Source organism: Hippopotamus amphibius, chromosome 11 (assembly GCF_030028045.1).
Source record: "Hippopotamus amphibius kiboko isolate mHipAmp2 chromosome 11, mHipAmp2.hap2, whole genome shotgun sequence".
NCBI lineage: Eukaryota > Metazoa > Chordata > Mammalia > Artiodactyla > Hippopotamidae > Hippopotamus > Hippopotamus amphibius.
Genome location: NC_080196.1, coordinates 88,040,304 through 88,061,494, shown reverse-complemented (window position 1 = coordinate 88,061,494; position 21,191 = coordinate 88,040,304). Strand labels below are relative to the sequence as shown.

The 21,191-nt window shown below is 47.2% G+C and overlaps 1 protein-coding gene across 2 annotated transcripts in view; it reads left to right on the top strand.

Annotated features, from left to right (window-relative positions):
- The window catches only part of LOXHD1 (lipoxygenase homology PLAT domains 1), a 176,723-nt gene that overhangs the window by 8,534 nt on the left and 146,998 nt on the right, over positions 1–21,191 (top strand). For both annotated transcript variants that reach the window (XM_057700151.1, XM_057700150.1), the window contains exons 3-4: positions 4,502–4,582; positions 6,481–6,665. In XM_057700151.1, coding sequence (XP_057556134.1) covers positions 4,502–4,582; positions 6,481–6,665 — 266 coding nt within the window. The remainder of the gene's footprint in view (positions 1–4,501; positions 4,583–6,480; positions 6,666–21,191) is intronic.

Below are 21,191 nucleotides of genomic sequence, written 5' to 3'. Positions count from 1 at the left end.
CCCTTTGTTATACAACAACTTCCCACTGACTATTTTACAGTTGGTAGTATATATGTGTCTGTGCTACTCTCGCTTCATCTCGGTTTCCCCTTCACCCCCCGCCCCCTCCCATACCTCGAGTTCTCCAGTCCATTCTCTGTATCTGCGTCCTTGTTCTTGTCACTGTCATCAGTACCATTTTCAGATTCCGCATATGTGAGTTAGCATACAATATTTGTCCTTCTAGAAAGAGGGTACTTTCGATGAGAGGAAACAGCTTGCAAAAGTATGGAGGCTACAAGGGGCACTGCAGGCCACTGGGGGCTGGACAGGGCCTTGCCAGCTGTGTGGAGAGGCAGAGGAGGGAGGTGGGAAAGGCAGGGGAGGACCAGACAGGAGAAGGCCTTGCTTGAAAGCCGATCAGTGGAGGCTTGACGTACTGCGCAGCCAAAGAGGATTAATCTGACCACGGTGAGCAGGATAAACAGGGAAGGAGGAGACAAGAGTCTGGCTGATGCAAGACCCGAGAAACTGTCTACAAAGAGAATTGCGTAGACACAATCCTCACCATCTGAGACCCTTCCAACTCAAGATGGATACCTCGAGTCTCGGAGGGGAGCACTGCTTTCCGAGGAAGTCCAGGTTGCCGTGTAACCCAGATGCAGATGGCCGCGGAGGTCACTGAGCTCTGAGAGATTTAGATGAAGTCAGCCCCGCCCAGCCCTCACCCTCAGCAGTCCCTGGGGCCTGGCTCAGAATGCCCCCTGGTCTCAAAATCTCCTCTCCTCTCACCATCGGCTGCTATTCTCTCCTCACCACACTGTGTGACCCGAGACCCACGCCCACACCCATGTGTCAACTGGAACTGAGTTCCTTTTCCTTGTTTTACACCCACAAACACACACACACACACACATCCATGCATGTACATATATACACATGCACACACGCACACACACAGACACAATCTACAAGGCATTTTGGGTGCATCAGGCTTCACCGATAGCTCAGAGCGCCAGAGTTCACATGGAAGCAACACAAACAACTTAAAATGGAAAACCAGATAGACGCCCCCCACTCCCCAAGTCTTAAAGTTAAGCCAGCACCCTTCCTGGAATGTCTCCCCCACCCCTTTCTCTGCAGCTTCTGGCCGTGTCTCTCACCCCACATTTTTCTTCTCCCTCTCCCTCATCCTCTTTCTTCTCTCTCCCCTCAATTCTGCTCTTTCTTGTGACTTTTCTCCTCTTCCCCAGGCCTTTACCTCCCAAGTGGCTTATTAGGATTTTTTATTCTTTAATACAGAATAATTCCGGCTGCAAGAAAAACCTGGGTGCCTCATGTTAAAGTGCTGATTGTTCTCACCCTCGTGGTTGGGGGTGTAAGTTCCTCGGCGCACATCGGACCCTCTCTTGGGCAGCAAAGAGTGTGACATGTTCACACTTTTGCATTCACAGTTTCACTTCAATTCCCCTATTAGCCGACCTCTGCCCTGACCTCCACAGCAGCAAAGTGCCAACAGCTCTGGATCCCAGAGAAAGCCCCCTTCCCTGTTACCCAGGACCACCCCCAACACCGAGTCACACGTTCAGGATATGGCAAAAGGATGGAATCTCATGTATCTTCTGGGACACGGTTCTCCTGTTAAGAAGTCACCATGTGTGAGTGTGGGAGAATCCTGGCATTTTAGCCTGCTGGCTCTGCCCAGGGGGTGGCTAAAATGCCCTGTGCGGCCTGGGAAGCGTGGGGTCCCTGTGGAACGGCAGGCATGAGCAGGGGGCTGTGTACTGTGTTTGAGGATCGACCAGGAGCCATGGAAAACCTGCCGTCTCCCACAAGGAGATGTGAAGTGTCTATTTCAGATGTTTCCTTTGACCAGGGACCCTCTGTCTTTTGCTGTTTCCACCCCAGCTTCAGTCATTTTTCTGAAACCCACCAGCATTTGCATTCTGACTTCCTGGAAGCGGGGGGGTGGTTTGGAATACGACCCCAAGTGGGGTTGGGGTTGGGGTTGGGGCTCATCTGGGATTGTTTTGGCTCCTCCCTGAGAGGAGGGAGTCTGTATAGCCCTGTCTCTGCAGTTCTGTGTTCTTTGTGAAGAGAGACCTCTGTGATGCAGAAGGCCTTGCTCTTGTCTGCTAAGATGTTGGTCTCCACTTTGTAAACACTGTGGACGATTGCATCACATTGTGTGACGTCCTGGACGCTCCAGTGTGGTCCTGAGACAGCGTGGAGCACGCCCTCCACCCTCCTCGTTTCCCTTCTTCCAGCTCTCTTTTTAAAATTTGTTTTTTGAGTGACTATAGAGCACTATGGTCGATTGTTTAACAAACGCACTGGAAAGTATGAATCCACATTCCACCTGGGCCTTTCCGAAGGCGTGCAGCTCCCCTTGCTGGCTGCAGCTGTTGGAGCTGGAACTCTTATGAGAAGCACCCCAAAAGCCAGCTGCTTTCCTTCCAAATCACACATTATCTTTTCCTTTCCAAATCACCCTCCTCTTCCCCTACTCATTGGCTTCGGTTGTTTCATTTGCACCCTCAGCAGATGAAGCCCGGCGAGCCTCAAATTCATTCCAAAGAACTCACCACAGGCAGCTGCAGGCCGGATGGAGTCGGGGCTGCGGAAACAGGGGACTGTGCTTTCTTCATAATTACAAAAACAGGATGTGCTCCCTTCAGAAAACTAAAAAAATAAAGAGAAGAATAAATAACCAACACTTCATAATAGTCTTATCATGCAGACATGATGTTTTTGTATAAATCCTCTCCCTCTTTATTGTTTTTAAGAGAACTTGGTGGTTTTTTTTTGTATTGGTTGTTCTTTTTGTACATTCTACTTTTAACCTGCTTTTTCTTTTAAGCCTATTTCACAAACCTGTTTCTGTTTTATTAAATACTCCTTCCTAATAGGATTTTTAACGGCTGCATAATGTTCCATTGTATAGCTTCCCAGGCTGACTGTTTCACAGGGTATTTATATGATATAGAGTCTCCTGTCTATTCTAAAAATCAATTTCCTTGTCCCATATATTGAAACAGAAAATACCTCTTATTCATTTCCTTGTTTCCTATTCACACAGTCCTGATGCACATAATTGGTGTTCACATGTTTTGCAAATCATTTAACAGCTGCTTTGACTCTGAAACAGAATGCAGGCCCCATGTTGTTACTCACCCTTGGAAGTGAGATTCTGACAAGTTCATGCCACCAGCCTGGGGGCAGGCCTTTTCACTCCAGCAGAACCCGGACATTCCCACCACTCTCTCCTCCCGCTCTGTGCCCAGACTACACTACTGGGGGCTCTTCTCCCTGACAAGGCGGCCTCGGTGTACACATTCACCTGATTTTGTGTGCTCTGCACAGCTTTAGGAGGGCCCTGGGCTGAATATCTCCTGATGTGCCCTCTGTAAGCCAATTTCTCCCCAGACCAGACTGTTTGCCAAAGTGAGTCTATTTGTAGAATCACAGTTTCTGGGTCTCTAGAACCTTAAAGGCCTTCTGTTACTGAGAGAGTCTGAGCCTTTGTTGCCTTGGGGAGAAGGCCTTTCACCTCCCTCTTTATTTTGAAACATGTGATGGCCAATAAACAGACATGTCTTTTGAGTTTTTCTTTTCCCACGGGCTGTGTGCTGCTGCTGAGGCCCTGGCAGGGAGCACTGAGGGAGGTCCACAGCTCTCAGCCTGGTGAGGCCTTCACTGTGGGGGCAGGAAGAGCTGCGAGCAGGCCTGGGCTCAAGGGGCAGTGGTCCTCACCCATGCAGGGGACAGGGCAGATGTCCACGTGAGATTCAGGCTTCCACTCCCGGAGTATGCGGTGCTCTAGCCTTCCTGTGTCTAAACTGATGGGTGCTAGGATGCTCCCAAGTCTGGACTTGCTTGGGCACCTCATTGAGAAACATCGCAGGTGTACTTGTTTCTGTTTGCACCATCCGTGGGATGGCAGATATGCATTCCTTCACTGCCCTCACTTCCCTGGTTGCTGGTTTGGGTTGAGTGTTTCCTTTCTTGTTGGAATGGCAGGACCGTGGACCACCACCCAAGGTTTGCATCCACTTGGGGCTGCCATTGCAAGTCTCCCCAGCAAGAGCAAGGCAGGCGAGGAGGAGAGGCCAGCAGACCCAAGAGCACTGTGGCATTTATCACACCTTCCTTCCTCCTCCACTCTCCCAACCCAGAGCAACCCCAGAACATTGGATCATGACTTTGGAGAGCCAGGTTCTGGTCCCAGCTCTGCTACCAACTAGTAATCTACTTGTTTGTAAAATGGGGCTAATATTCCCCACCATGCTTGCCTCAATGACATAAGAACCTGGGCATGAAAGCAAAGAATGAATACTAACCATCCTTGCCCTCCACCTCTCCAAACCATGCCAGAAAGGGATCTCAGAATGGGAATGGCTGCCAGTAGCATTTCCTGGAATGGGACAGTGGAGGAAGTAGGGTGGACAACAGCCCTTGGCTCTCCTCCAGGGCCTGTGAGCCAAGGGCTTGTCTGTGCTAACTGTTCACACCTTCATTGCAGGAGTGAATCTGCCTTTGAGAAAGCCAACGTTGATGTGTTCCGGGTGAGAACCAACAATGTGGGCCTCATCTACAAAGTCAGGTGAGAGTCTGGCCCCTGACCAGGGTGGGGTGAGATGAAGGCAAGCGGAACTGAAACCACTATTGACACTTTTGGGTGTTGATTGCTCTCCTGGTGTCCTCTGAGGGTTGACCAAAGACCCAAATCCTTCCCTCCCACCCTGAGTCATTGTGCCCTAAACTTGCCCATTAGAGATTCACTTCTTTGGGTTAAGACAGCTTGAGACAATTTTTCACACACTTGGGAAACATGCTCTGAAAAACCCTAGCACAGTGGTTAGTAGACTCTGAGTCCAGATTGCCTTGGCTCAAATTTCTGCCCTGCCATTTACCAGCTGTGGGACTTGGGAGAGGTTTCCTCTCCAAGCCTCAGTTTCCTTGTCTGTAATAATGGTGTCCAGATCCTAGGGCACCATTAGGGTTAGTGAAGACTCAATGACTCAGTGCTTAGAACAGTTACTGGCATACAGTAAACGCCCAGTGAGTGTTGGAGATGCCAGGTCACGTTGTAGGATGCCTTTTGACAGAGATCTCCCCTGATCTTGCTCTCTCTGGGGGAGTTTTTGTGAATGTGGGGGAGGGATAACTCTGCCAGACTGGCTGCTGAGGAAGAGCCTTCAATTGCCCCTTTTTGCCCCCCTCCACCTACTACCCACCCCCAATCAAGTTCATGCCCTTTTATTTGTCAGTGTGTCAAGATCACCTATGATCTGACTGTACCCAGACTCGAAGGCCTAGACAGAATTGAAATGCTGCCTCTGTTTGGTCCTTGTTTTTCTTCCTCCCACTAGAAAATATGGGACCATGAACTCTTTTTACTGGGAAAATAAGGGACGTATGTGGGCCCTGGCACTGGTTGTATGGGGAAAGGGGGTTATGAGCAGGGAAGGGGCTTTTATGGGGGACGGTTGGGAAAAGGGTGTCAGTGTGTAGGAAAGGCAACCACTAAGCTGAGGTCCATGATATGCCAGGCTCCCTGCAAGGCAGAGACAAGCATCATGGGTATATCATGTATGTCATCTATCTGTTGGGGTGTGCGCTGTCTTGAACTGTGGTTGTCCCGTTAAGACCTGCAAGAGTAAGACCTCACTGTGGTGGGATGCTTGGTGCAAAGTGAGGTTGTCCAAGGGTCAAGTTCTGGGAAAGAAATTGGGCCTCAAAGAGGAAACTGGACAGCCAAGGACGAAGAGGACTGTAGGAGTGGGAGAAGATAATGGGGCCAGATTTGGAGGAGTATAGGTCTCTGCTGCCCAGTACAGTAGCCCCTGGTCCTGCATGGCTATTGATCCCTCAAAATGTGGCGAGTCCAAACCAGATGCACTCTGAGTGCAAAAACACACCAGATCTTGGAAAAACTAGTACAAGATAAAGACTGTAAAATATCTCATTAATAAATGTTTACATGCTTACCCGTTGAAATGATAAGTGGATTAAATAAAATATATTATTAAAATTAATTTCACTGGTGTCTTTCTTTTTCAATGTGGTTACTAGAAAATCTAAAATTACCTATGAAGCTCATGTGATATTTCTATGGGGCAACACCAATCTATGTGGCCATGGGGGGGATCCTCTGGGTCATGGGATTGAGTATTTGGTGGGGCGGTGGGTCATCTGGGAGTCAGGGAGAGAGGGGACGCTCAAGATGGTCCCACTGCAAGCATTGGCAATCCTGGATTTTCCACGGAAGGCAATATTTCCTTGCAGGCAATGTAACAATGCAACATTCATTAATAAGCACATCCACCTTGCAAGGAGTCCTCCTTTTATAGGTGAGGAAACTGAGGTCTGAGAAGTAAGGTAACAACAACATCAAAATGATTGAACCTCTCTTTGGAGTAAATGTTGGGGTATTTCAGTATGGAAGGGGCATCATCTCTGTTCTCCCAGTGATGGTGTGGGTGTCTGCTTCTGCCCCAGGATTGAGCATGACAACACAGGCTTGAATGCCAGCTGGTACCTGGACCATGTGATTGTGACTGACATGAAGCGGCCTCACCTCCGTTACTACTTCAACTGCAACAACTGGCTGAGCAAGGTGGAGGGTGACCGCCAGTGGTGCCGTGACCTGCTGGCCAGCTTCAACCCCATGGACATGCCCAGAGGTCAGTGCCTAGGCTGGCTTTCCTGCCATCCCTCCCTGCCTGCTCTGGGCTCACCCAGGCTTCTGTCTTGTTCTGGGCAGCCCCATTGCCTCTCGTTACCTCCTCTGGGGTCTTCCTGTTAGCTGGGGCCCAGGGGAAGCCCCAGCTCTTCCTTATGACATTTCCAAGAGCAAGTTCTGGCTCCCAGAGCGGAAGATGCAGGTGACCCTGGAGTCGTGATGGAGGAATGGGCACAGCCCTGAGTGTGCCCTGTGTTTTCAACAGCTTTTGTTGTTGAGTACTTATCTACGGAGAGTTCCCTCTGAGTTCAAAGGCAGCTTCCCCTGTCTTCCTAGTCCCTTGCTTTTCTTCTGATGCCCAAGGAAGGCGTGTTCCAGCCAGGGCATCGTGTATGTGGATCACAACCTGCAGCTTCCAGAGTTCCATCGCACTGCCCCCAACTCCTGATTTTATGAGGAGTGAAACAACCTACTTCAAGTGTATTTCTGGTCCAAACCCTTACATTCAGTCATTTCAGCTCTGCAGGAACAATGGGAGGCAGGCGAACAAAGCAGGTAAAAATACATGCTGTATTCCATGTCCTATTTTATCACCCCTTTGCCTCCTAAAGTCCTGATCTCACCTCACCGCATTGTTGAACATGTTTGCCTTTCCAAAAGGGGGAACATCACATGTGGGTACCATCATCACAATAGTCTGCTTGCATAGCGTCATGGGGCATTGGAGGGGAAAGGAACTTAGCGGCCAGGCGAAGAGAAGTGACTTTCCCATGGTCACTCAGTAGAACAACAGAAGGCTGACACACTCCACCCTCCAGCATGTACCCAGTGGTCTCCAAGTGCCACGAGCTCTTGTAATCCAGCTGGGCACATAACCATATCCTCTGTTCTAATGGGCTTTGGCTCTCAATTTCTCTATCTACCTCTGATGTCCCACTGACCTTGAACACTTGCCCCATTCCTCTGTGGTCCCCAGCATAATAACTTGCAACTTCATTGATTCTTTTTTTTTATTAAAGATATGTTATCCATCTTTTATTCCAAAAGCCAAATTTGATCATTGCAAAAAATTTAGAAAATATAGACACACAACCATATAAAAAGAATACCTGTAATCCCATCACCTGGAAAAACATCACTGGTGACATTTTTGTACATTCATTTCTAGTCTTTTCTCTGAATATATAGTTTGAAAAGATAGGCTGGTACAACATCCCCTGTTTTAGAGCACATTTATTTCTATGCCATTAAATGTCATTCAATACTTCTACTTGTAACGGCTGTGTAGCATTCCGGTATAGGGAGATATACACCATATTCACTGAATCCTTTAGAGTTGGATATTTGTATTATGTTCCCCTCTAAATTTTTTGTTATTATAAAGAATACTCTTATAAACAATACACCTAAATCTTTGCACAGATAAATGATTCTTTACTTAAGATAAATTCCTGAGGGGAATTTCTAAGTCAAATAGAATACACATGGTTAAGGCTTTTGATGGGCATTCCCAAAGTGCCCTAGAAAGGGTTCATCAGTACCCAGTCCCACCAGCTGTGGAAGAGCAACCACTCCACTCGCCCTTGCCAACAGCTGATGGTATTGTTTAGTTTCCCAATTGGATAGGAAAAGGAGCCTTTCAATATTCTCTCTTTGATTACTGGTGAGGTTGAACACTTTCATATGTTTATTGGCCATTTGTGGGGTGTGTGTGTGCATGTGTGTGTGTGCGTTGTGTGTGTGTGTGAATTGTCTACCCATGCCCCCATGCCTGTCTTTTCAATTAGGGTGAATTGCACCGGCTCTCCTATAGACCTTAAGCACTTTAATTCTTGCCAGTCTCTTTACCAGGATCAAAACGTAGCAAATTGTCAAGCTTGCCATCTTTCTCTTTTGTTCTCTTAGTTTCCCCTTTCTTGGCCTTTTCCTTCGTTTTTGCTCCTTATCCAACCTTCTGCTTTGGTCACGTGAAAATCCAGTGCTCTACTGTTAGAAGAGCTTCTGAAAATCACCATTAAGAAAGAATGAATGTAACTCAGTGGTTCCCCAACTTTGCACAAGTACTGTCCAGGGTAGTGTTTTCTTAAAGTCTCTGAGTCAGATTGCCTGACTGGGCCCCCTGCCCCTTTATGGGCTGGAGGGCATTGGGATTTTAGCATTTCTAGGCTACATTCTGGGAGAGGGAATGAAAAACATGATCTTCAAATATTCAAGGGACTTCATAGGTAAACAAAAGGTTAAGTTTCTTTGCTTTTTGCCTGGAATTATGCTAATTTGGTGTTTGGAGGTCTTTGATCATCAGAATGCGGAAGATAATTATTTATTCCTGCAGTTTGACAGTAAAAATATTTCAGAATGTGGGATGTGGGCCACAAAAGAAGGAGGAGAGAGGAAGGGGATATTTTCAGTGTATATTCCATGCCCCCCTCCCTGTTCCCTTCTCCCCATCCCCAAGGGCCATCTCCTGAAGTTCTGGCTGATAATCAGCTGGAAATTTCTTTCATTCCTGCTTCTTGGGGAAGGTAGATGTTCCAGGCTGACCAACTGACCCTTTGACTGAGGTGAGCAGATAGTAGTGGAGTGGAGGGGACTGGACTTTGATTAGGTTTCTAGATGGTTCCTCTATAGGGGATCTTGCATATCATGCTTAAAGACACACATGCCTCAGGGGAGCTTGCCTTCCCTGGTGCAGCAGGTGAGCCGAGGTGCACTGGGGCTGCTGCCCTGGACACGATTGCTACCCTCCCACCTGGCACAGAGCCTGGCATTTCCTCTCCAAGCTTCTGTTTAAGTGTACTTTGGGGGAGGGACCCAACATGTTCCTACCACCTTGAGAAGATTGGCTGAGTCAGGGCTGCCCTCTTCTTTCATGGAGTCACTGGGGAGAAGGTAGGCAGAAGGATGGACAGAGACAGCAGGCTCTAGAAGAAGGTAGAAGTGGACCAGTTCACAGTTGTGTGGATGGAGAATCTGAGAACCTAATTCTATTTCTTAGTTGTCAATTGGTTGGTAAAATCTGGCACCTTAAGGAAACCAGGCAGTAGGACCAACTAAAAAGGCTTTGTTTTTTGGTTTTCTTTGTGTCTGATCACCAGGTCTGGGGGTATGTTGCTGGGACCTGGGGGCCCAGGCTGTTATATCTCCCCAATCCATATGGGGTTCCCAAATCCCAGCCACTCACATTCCTCTTTCAAGATTTTTGCTCTATTCAAATACCACTTCCCTTATTATCTACTTACTCTTCTTTAACTCACTTTTTACAATGTATATATGTGGGTATATATATATATATATTTTTTTTTTTTTGGCTGTGTTGGGTCTTTGTTGCTGCGCATAGGCTTTCTTTAGTTGAGGCAAGTGGGGGCTAGCTACTCTTTGTTGTGGTGTACAGGCTTCTCAGTGTGCTGGCTTCTCTTGCTGAGGAGCACGGGCTCTAGGTGCACAGGCTTCACTAGTTGCAGCATGTAGGCTCAGTAGTTGTGGCCCACAGGCTTAGTTGCTCCTTGGCATGTGGGATCTTCCTGGACCAGGGATTGAACCTGTGTCCCCTGTGTTGGCAGGCGGATTCTTAACCACTGCACCACCAGGGAAGTTCCTACAACTTGTAAGTGTATATATATATTTTTTAATAAATTTATTTATTTATTTATTGGCTGCATTGGGTCTTCATTGCCACACATGGGCTTTCTCTAGGTGCCGTGAGCGGGGGCTACTCTTCATTGCGGTGCACAGGCTCATTGTGGTGGCTTCTTTTGTTGAGAAGCATGGGCTCTAGGCGCATGGGCTTCAGTAGTTGTGGCACATGGGCTCAGTAGTTGTGGCTCACAGGCTTAGTTCTTCTGAGGCATGTGGGATTTTCCCTAACTAGGGCTCGAACCCATGTCCCCTGCATTGGCAGGAGGATTCTTAAACACTGCGCCACCTAGGAAGTCCCTGTAAGTATATTTTAAAAACAAAGTTGGTATCACTATTATAAAAAACTTTATTGTTATCCTTTGCTACAGATATCAAGGATAGTTAGCACATATTAGAATAAATATGCAGCATCAGATAACCCTTGTGTATCAGCCCTAACATCCCACGTACCACCAGTATTGTGCAAACTGCATCCTCAGAAACACTACCAGCCCTGCTCTGGGAGAAAGGGAAAGCAGAGGCCAGCAGGGAGGGGAGGAGCGCTGGGAAGGTATCTGGGCTGTCCTCTTCAGAGTCTTTGCTTCACTTCACCTTGCCACATCTCTGGGGGTGGGGAGTGAGGGACGCAGGCCGGTGTTGATTACACAGATGAGTAAACTGAGACCCAGGAGGTGGTGACTAATCCAAGATCAGGCAGCCAGTCACTGACAGAGCTGGGACTAGAAGGCAGGGGTCCTAGTTCTTGGTAGAATGTGCCTTCTGCCTGCCCCTCGGGCAGGGCAAGACCAAGGGCACCTAAAAGACCAGAGCCTGAGGGATCATGGCAAGGGGCTTATGGAGGTCAGGTGGCCCAATCTCCTACTGTCACAGGAATCCTTCCACAGCATCCCCACTGGTTGCTCCTCCAGCCTTGGTTTAAATCCAGCCTTTCTTGACTGGGGGACGATTCCCAGCCTCTGAGCGCAACCCATTCCATTGCTAAGCAGCACTGGTTTTCAGAAAGATAGGCCTGAAATTAAACCCCTGTAAGTCTCCCTGAGACAATTGCTAGCGTGATTCAGACCGCCCCTCACCCAATGCAGGTGGTTTTCATGTCAGCCCTTTGGCTGTGGGAGGACAGGCAGATCTCACCCTCAGGTTCCTCCTCTCAGGTTGCACCCCAGTTTCCTCAGCTCTCCTCTTGGGGCTCATCCCCAGCCTGCCTCCTGAGCAGCCCTGGTTTATCAGTGCCCCTTGAGAATGTGCCTCCCAAGCTAGAGCCCTGTATCTCAGATGGGGCCTCATCAGAATAGCTTGCAGAGGGCCCCCCTGACTCCATTGCCTGCTTCTTTTTGAAAATTGTTGTGGAAAAATATTCATAACATTTACCATCTTAACTATTTTCAAGTGCACCGCTCAATGGCACTAAGTACATTCACATTGTTGTGAAACCATCACCACAATCCATCTCCAGAACGTTTTCATCTTTCCCAATTGAAACTTGTACCCATTAAGGAATAACTCCATATTCCCATCCCCCACCCCCCCCCCCCACCCCCTGGTTAACCTCTATTCTTCTTCCTGTCTCTTTGAATTTGACTACTTAGGAACCTCATGTAGGTGGAATCATAGAATGTTTGTCCTTTTGTGACTGCTTGTTTCACTTAGCATAGTATCTTCAAGGTTCATCCATGTTGTAACAAGAGTCACAATTTTATTTCTTTGTGAGGTCGGATAACATTCATTTGTATGTATAGAGCACATTTTATTTTTCCATTTGTCTGTCAATGGACCTTTGGGTTGTTTCCACCTTTTGGCTATTGTGGATAATGTTGCTATGAACATTGGGGTACAAATATCTGTTCAAGTTCCTGCTTTCAATTCTTTTGGATGTATACCCAGAAGTGAAATTACTGGATCATATGGTAATTCTATGTTTAACTTTGCTGAACTCCCATGCTCTTTTCCACAGCAGCTGCACCATTTTGCATTCCTACCAGCGATTCCAATTTTTCCATATACTCATCAATTCTTGCTATTTTCCAGGGGTTTTATTTGTTTATTTTTTATAATAACCATCTTAATGGTTGTGAGGTGGTATCTCACTGTGGTTTTGATTTGTATTTCCTGGCGATACGTGATGTTGAGCATCTCTTCATGTGCTTACTGGTCATTTGTATATATTTTTGGAAACATGTCCATTCAAGTCCTTTGCCTATTTTTTAATCAGGTTGCTTGTTTCTTGTTGTGGACTTGTAAGAGTCTATCCAGAATATATTTCTGGATATAAACACCTTATCAGACATGACTTACAAAATATTTTCTCCCATTCCATGGGCTGCCTTTTGGGCTGTTTGGGTCTGCTGGTGCACCAAAGGTTTTAATCTTTATGAAGTCTGATTTATCCAGTTTTTCTTTTGTTGCTTATGCTTTGGTGACATATCCAAAGTCATTGCCAAATCCTATATCATGAAGCTTTTATCCCATGTTTTCTTCTAAGAGTGCCATAGCTTTAGTTCTTATATTTCGATTGGTGGTCCATTTTGAATTAACTTTTGTATATGGTGAAAGGTAAGGGTCCAACTTCATTCTTTTGCATGTAGATATTCAGTTTTCTCAGCACCATTTGTGGAAAAGACTGTACTTTCCCCATTGAATGGTCTTAGCACAGTTGTTGAAAATCATTTGACCATATATATGCGGGTTTATTTCTGGGTTCTCTATTCTGCTCCATTGATCTAAATGTCTGTCTTTATGCGAGTACCACATAGTTTTGATTACTGTAATTTTGTAGGAGTTTTGAAATCAGAATGTGTGAGACCTCCAACTTTGTTCTTTTTAAAGAGTGTTTTGGTTATTCAGGGTCTCTTGATGTCCTGCTTCTTTTTTTTCTTTTCTGCTTTTTTTGTTAACAGCTTTGTTGGGATATACTTCACATACCATGTAATTCACACTTAAAGTGTACATTCAATGGTTTTTTAGTATGTTCATGAAGTTGTGCAACCATTACCACAATTAAGTTTAGAACATTTCTATCATTCCAAAAGAAGTCCTATACCCTTTAGCAGTCACTCACAACATATCCCTCCCAATACTCGTAGGTCTAGGCAACTGTTAATTTATTTTCTCTTTATATTTTTGTCTATTCTAGACATTTCATATACACAGAATCATACAATGCAGGCCTTTGTGACTTGTTTCTTTCATATAGCATATTTTCAAGGTTTATTCACGTTATAGCATACATCAGTACTTCATTTCTTTTAATGGTCTAATAATATTCCATTTTATAGATATATTACATTTTGTTTATCCATTCATCAGTTAATGGACATTTCGTTTATGTCCTGCTTCTTTTAATGCACCCTAAATTCTCATTAACTATTTTTGATAGGGACACTACAGCACACTGACTTTGCCATCAAAGGGCTCTTATTCACCTGGAAGAAAAGGTGAAAATACCGTCTCCACCCCAAGCCCTCAGTCCTTGCCCAGGACTTCAAGACTGCTGGAGAAACCTCATGGATTCTCCCGACTCAACCCCATGTGAGTCAGCAGGTGTGGGTGTCCCAGTCTTGGCTGGCTCTTCATCACATCTCAGCAAAATGATCCAGGCAGACATCACACCTCCTAATTAAGCATCTCAGACATACATGCAGCCTGAACAGGGAGTTAGCAGCCATCTCTATGCTCATTTCCTTCTTAGAATGGTTGTCAGGGGTCCTGGCACCTTCTGGGACCTGGGGAAGGTTGGCAGCCACTTTTTCAGCATATCTGCATTGATTATCCCTGGAAATACAGTCTTGATTATTGAATTGCTCTAGAAGTGTGGTGAATTTTCCCTCCTTCCATCTGCCTCTTTGCATCCCCTCCTCCATCGCCGTGGACACCTGACTCCCTTCCTGGAGGATTTATTTCATCCTGTCTTGAATGGCTCACCCTCTTGACACCCAGAACCCAGAGGGGCATTGACATTTACACAGTGATGAAAGCCCTTGGCCAGGATCTAAGTACAGTCCCCCAGGCCTCAAACTGAAGCATCAACATTAGCAACTGCCATCGGTGATGCCCCCTTAGCTGCTCTTAGATTCCGGGTCGGGGTAAAGACATGGTTTTTGCCCTCAAGGTGCTCACAGTCCAGTGGAAGACAGAGATTGCCACAGTACAAGGTACCCACAAAAGAGGGTGGAGGGCACGATGGTTCAGAGCTCCAGTCTCAAGTCACAGAGTCCAAGGTTCGAATCCCAGCAATGCCACCTACTAGCTATGGACAAAATCCTTCAGCAACCTGTGTCTTCATGTGCATATACCTTACAATTAGTATCTTATTTAAAATTCATAGCACCCTGAAGAGGTAAGGTCTATTATTATCTCCACTTTGCACCTGCAATGAAGATCGAGGTGAGCATCCATGACCCTGAATAGCCTCCTCCTCTGTGTTTTGGACTCAGGCTAGCAGCTCCCCTCTCTCAACCTGTTTGCTCAGATTGTGTTGGCTCTAGTGTCTGGCAGGCAGTGCTCTGAAAGCTGTTCTCTCCGGCACTAATAAACCACAAGGAGGTTTCAAGGTACCCACGGGAAATGGGACTGAAGCCCGAGGGACAGGATGAGACACCCTCTCTCCAGCTGCTCTCAAATTGTGGAGCAGAAGCCAGACCACTGAGAGCAGCTTCTGAGGTTCAGGCCCCACCCCATCTATCCCAACAAGGACCCAATAGCACTGCTCTCCCTAGAGCCCCAGGACCTGCCTGCCTGCTGCCTGGCGGAGGGGTTCTCCTTGTTCCCAGACATCTGTCTCAAGACTCTTAGAGAGACAGTTGTGGATCCCCCACTAAAACATACACCAGGGTCAGGGAAAACATGAGGGCCTGTGCCTCTTCCCCCTCACCTGCTCTCTTTCCCCCTCTCCTTCAATTTTCTCCATGCCCCCCAAACCCCATTGGGTCTAAAAGGCCCCAGCCTCTCTAGAAACCATCATCTGTTCCCCTGCCTCGGATTTTTCTCTCCCTGTAAACTCTGGAGAAATTGAAGTCTGTGCCTTCCACTGTAGTTCAGCGATTCTCAGTGGGGTACCCCCACCCCTACGGCAGTTAGGGGATGTGTAAGGAATCTCACGGGCAAAGAGAAGGAACTTTTCTACCTGCTCCCTGAGATTCAGATACATTCTGGCTGAATCAGATACAGCCAGAACCAGCCACTGTGGCTGATGGGGTAGGTTGTAATCCTCAGGTGTTTTGAGATGGATAAATGGCTGAGAAACACCATGTCTCAGTGACCGCTATTTGCCTCTTTGGGCTCCAACTACTTAATATGTGTCTACCTGGTCTCTTCAGTTAAGCTCAGGTTTCTCTGAGGTTTCACTTTCACTTGTGTCTGCACATGGGGTCACTGGGACTTAGGGGCTTGGGTGAAGATGGATAGGACGTGGGCTTGTGTGTGTTCGGCGGGGGTTGTGTGCAGACACACCTACTGATAGAGACCAGCAGTGGAGATGGGTGGAAAGCACTCTGCTAGGTGAAAGAGCTGGCTTCTAGCCTTGCGCCTCCGCAACTGCGCCCCTCAGGCAAGTTACTTATCCCCTGGGCTGCCTCCTCATCTTACCAGAAAGCCCGGATGTTGTCTGAGGTCCCTTGCAGCGCTGGCTTCCTCTAGTACTCTCCTAGCTACGTGTCTCTCGGCTCCCTCGCCTGGCTCCAGGTTTCTCCCGCCCAGTGAGCCCCTCCCTACCCCCTTGATGTTGGGTCACCCTTGGTGTGACATTCCTGGGGCACAGCTCCCAAAGGCATTTGATAAGCACACTGCAGAGTTACAAAGGCTGAGACACAGGGGTACCCACGCCTTTTTGGCCCCAGGGAGGCTCAGGGCACATCCCTGAGGCCGGAGGTGGGATGGGGGCAGCATCATAAGATTGGGGGTGGGGACATGGAGGTAGACAAGGCAGGATAAGATGGAATAGATGTGGGGCGACCCAATGTTGGGTCTTGAAGAAGCATAGGCTGGCGGCTGTCACCCAGTAGGGAGGCACGGCAAGACCCGTTTAGGGCAGACACAGCCTTCTCTCTGCCAATATGATGTCATTTCCTGCCTTCTGGCCAAGTAATTGTCCTCATCCCAGTGACAACCCACAAACCCTCCCACCTTGAGAAGCATTGAGTTGATCATGTGGCTTAAATCAGTACTGAGCCCACATCGCATCAGGCGAGCCTGCCAGCTTGGCAGGGAGACAGGTCTCTGAAGCCAGGAGCTGAGTTCCAGCTGGCCTGGGGGCTGTGCACACCCTGGGGCTGTCAGAGCCCAGGCACAACAGCGCATCAGGGCTTCAGGCCCAGGCCTCGCCGACAGCCTAGAGGGCCCTTGCATTGAGAAGGGCCCGGTGTGAGGTGGGCCCAGACCCCACCCTGTCCCAGCTGGGACCTGTTCATTAGGGACAAGCCTTCTTCTAAGGAGCGTTTAGTCTTCTTTGGTGGGTTAATAATAAATACAACAGCACGCAGTTTTGTGCTGTGCTGCAAAGAGACTGAGTGGCTGGTTGTTGGAGGAAAGGGAGCCCACAAGAAGGAGCAACACCTTGGGCAGGTGGGCTGGAGTACGCAGGTGGTGGGGAGGGCAGATGACATTCTCATTGCTTCCCAGTCTCGAGCTAATGGATTGACCTTTTTTTTTTTTTGCTCTACCAGATGGGACAGCCAGTGCTGGGGGCCCAAAGCTGCCCAAAGCTGCCCAGAGCTGGGGACCGGGTAGAAATGGCATTGCGTTTGTCTGGTACATTCACTGTTCCCACTCCCGATTATTTCCCCAGGTAACTGGGTTATAATTTCCAGCCCATGCCATGCTGCACAATGATTATCACACAGCTCCAGATGTGTGCCTGGTCTTGGCAAGACCATGTTGGGCACAGTGCTCAGGGTGCATTTGAAGAAGGAATGGGACAAGAAAGGGATGGTGATCAACGTCTTAGGGGCACGTGCAGACGGTGCCGGCCTGCAGTGGATTACGTACCAGCCAGAGACCGCAGAGTGCAGGAGCAAATGCAAGCAGCCTGGGTGATGGATGCAAAAACACCCATCATGAGAGCTCTGCCGAATAAACCGGCAGCCCTGACCTACTCCCAGACTCTACTGGATGATATCATAGAGTAGTTAAATCATTAATTTAAAAATATAGCTCTCTGCGTCAGAAAGCACATGGGGCTGTGCACGCTGAGTTCTAGTTCTCTGTTTGCCCCCAGCAGTGATGGGTGATGGGACCTGGGGTGGAGCTCAGTTCCTCTCCCATCCTCAGTTTCTTCCTCTGTGGAATTGGTCACTAGATGACCTCTTGGGTCTTTTCAGGACTCATAGAGTGTTTACCTTCACAACCCAACAGAGGATGATGGTCCGGGGCTAGCTGTCCTCTATAACGGCAGTAGGAGATTGGCTTTTGGCCCCTCCCTTCTGCAGTGGATGACACTTCTTCCCCATTTCATCCCTGCCCCCTACTTTCTCATCTTCTGCACATGTCCCCCTCCTCACCATGAGCTCTATCTCTGGACCCCCACTCTCTGTGGTCAAAACCTGGCTCTGCCTCTCTGCCAGTTAAGCATGAACAAATACCTTAAGCTCTGTACCTCTAGTTCCTCATCTGTAAAATGGGGATAACGTTCATTACCACTTCAGAAAGTGGTTGAGCTGGTTAATTGGGAGAATGAACAATAAAGGACTTAGTGCAGACATAAGATAAATGCTCAGTAAATGAGGCAAGTCTGGTTGTTGCTGTTGTTACAAAGCCCATGTTTCTCCCCCTGCTTCTTCCTACACATCTAGGCTTGTTCTGACTCTGAGATGCACAGACTCAAGATTCTGGCCTCTCAAACTTGGAAAGGACTTTGGAGCCACCAAGTGCTAGAATCCCCTCTGGAATCCGGCAGGCTCATCTAGACAGCTGGATATAGGCTCATGACCTTGACCACAGCTGAAACCTGCAGGGAGCATCGCTCTTCCCAACCCCCATCGCTCTCCCTGACACTTCCCCTTAATCCAGCTCCAATGTCACTCAGGGTCCCCTGAGCTCTATTTGCTGTGGCTGCTGCATGGGGGTCATGGTTCCTTGGAACTCTACAGAGTTGGTCCTGGGACCATGGTCTCACAGCCATGAGGGCTTCAGGGTGGGGAGAGCGGGTCCAGCCCTGCAGCACTCTCCTCCTCTGAACTTCACAGCCGCTTCCCACCCACCCCATATGCTGCTACCGAGCACTGCAAAAAATCATCTCCGGAAAGAGTGGGAAGAAGAGAACTGCTTTGAATGAGGCCCCAGTAAAGAGTATCAGATAATTTCAGGACAAAAAATGACCTTACCTACCCTCCTCTGTGTTACAGAGAAGAGAACGGAAGCCCAGGGAAGCTGAGCAACCTGCTGTTGGTCACACAGTGTAACTATAGGCAAAGTGGAGCCCTGGGCTCCAGGTGCCAGCTCATGCCCCTTCAGTGTCATTCAGTGACTCAATGGGCAGTGGACACTTATTGGGAATCTTCCCTGCACCAGATCCTGGGCTTAGGGTAAACATGTAAGGGCTTTTCCTCTAAGAGCTTAGAGTCTAGAGGGAAGAGAGGCCGGTAAAAATAATCACAGTACAAAGGGATAGAATGTTCTAGGTGGGGGATGACCCCGGCCAATGGAAGCACAGAGGAAGGGGGAATCAGGAAGGCTTCATAGAGGAGGTGATGCTCAAGCTGAGACTCTATGGGTGAGAAGGAATTCTCCAGGCTTTCAAATAGAACGAGGGCACTTTAGGAAGGGATGGGTCCTGATGGCACATAGCTCATTCATAAAGCTGGGGGCAGATCCTCAAATTCACAGCTTCACTGGGGCTCTAGTTTCCCTGGGACCACTGCCAGCCACACTCTCTTTCAACCAAGCAACCAGAACCTTTGGGGGAATGCATGGAATTGTATGTATGGTTATTTTTATTTTCAAATACATGTTTATAATAGCCTTTGTTTCTATTTTTGGAAATTACACTTTCTCAGAGCTGCATTCTGTATTCATGAAAATGTAAACTTGTAATACAGATATCACCTTGGCCATGATCCAGCTGTGGGTGTCCATTCCAGCCACTGCTGGTTTCCTGCTGGAGCCCTCCCCTGAGCCCCAAGTGTTTTTTTCCATTACAGGTTATTATAAGATATTGAATATAATTCCTGTGCTATATAGTAGGTCCTTGTTGTTGATCTATTTTATACATAGTAGTGCATATCTGTTAATCCCAAATTCCTAATTTATCCATCTCTCCTTTCCCCCTTGGTAACCATCAGTTTGTTTTCTGTGTCTGTAAGTCTATTTCTGCTTTGTAAATAAGTTCATGTGTATCACTTTTTTTTTAGATTCCACATATGTGATATCATCTGATATTTGTCTTTGTCTAACTTCACTTAATATGATAATCTCTAGTTCCATCCATGTAGCTGCAAATGGCATTTAATTCTTTTTTCTGGCTGAGTAATATTTCATTGTAGATATATCCCACATCTTTATTATCCATCCATCTGCTGATGGACATTTAGGTTGCTTCCATGTCCTGGCTATTGTAAGTAGTGCTGCTATGAACATTGGGGTGCACGTGCCTTTTTGAATTATGGTGTTCTCTGGGTATATGCTCAGGAGGGTGATTGCTGGGTCATATGGCAACACTATTTTTAGTTTTTTAAGGAACTTCTTTACTGTTTTCTATGGTGACTGTACCCATTTACATTCCCACCAACAGTGTAGGAGGGTTCCCTTTTCTTCACACCCTCTCCAGCATTTGTTATTTGTAGACTTTTTGATGATGGCCATTTGACTGGAATGAGGTGATACCTCATTATAGTTCTGATTTACATTTCTTTAATAATTAGCAATGTTGAGCATCTTTTCATGTGCCTGTTGGCCTCAAGTGCCTGTATGCCTTCTTTGGAGAAATGTCTATTTAGTTCTTCTGCCTGTTTTTTGATTGGGTTCTTTTTTTATATATATATTAAACTGTATAAGCTGTTTGTATATTTTGGAAATAGGGAGGTGTTATTATATCCCCATTTTGCAGATGAAGGAAACAGAGGCACAAAGAGGTTAAGTAGTTTGCTTGTAAGTGATGGAGCCAAAAGTGAACCCAGAGCCTTGAACTTAATCACTGTGTAGGAGAGCCTTAGAGGCACCTCTGTTAACATTTTGGTGAATTTCCTTTCTGTTGTTTTTTTTTGTGCATGCATGTATTAAACACTATATATGAAAATGGTATTGCATTACAGTCAACTTTATAACCAGTTATTTTCACTTAATAGCATTGACTAATCTTCTAAATCATTATTTTAAATGGCCGCATATTGTTCCATGAGTGGGTAAATACTATAATTCACCCCCAACGATCCCTCATTTTGGGTATTTTTAGGTTGTGCTCAACTGCCTGTTGTTACTAACAGTGCTGTGATAGACATCTTTTTAGATTGTCTATGAACACAATCATTTCCTAGCATAAGCTAATTGTTATGCACAGGGACTGAATGGTTGGCCCAAGGGGTTGGCAGAATGAGAAGTCTTTCGACATGTGTTACTCACCCCTGGCAGCACCTGAAACCTGTTGGCTTCCCAGCATGGTGGGAGGTTGAACTCCAGCAGTGGGGTGGAATCTGGGTTGGAAAGAGAAGAAACAGAGCAACGGTTGCTGAGTGTGCGGGTGGAAGGGAAGGACCTTCCGCAGAGCCGGTGGGGTGGGGCCAAGGCAGGTAAGAAACCGGAGGGCTTGTGGAAATAGCTCTGTGGGGCTTGGCGATGAGGAGGAGTAAAAGCTTATCTACTCCATACTGTTAAAGCACCTGGTAGCATTAGGCTGACATTACAGTTTCTTAGGAAATATACGAGTTGTATATTTATTTGGGGAGGACGTAAAGAGCAGAGTGCTTTT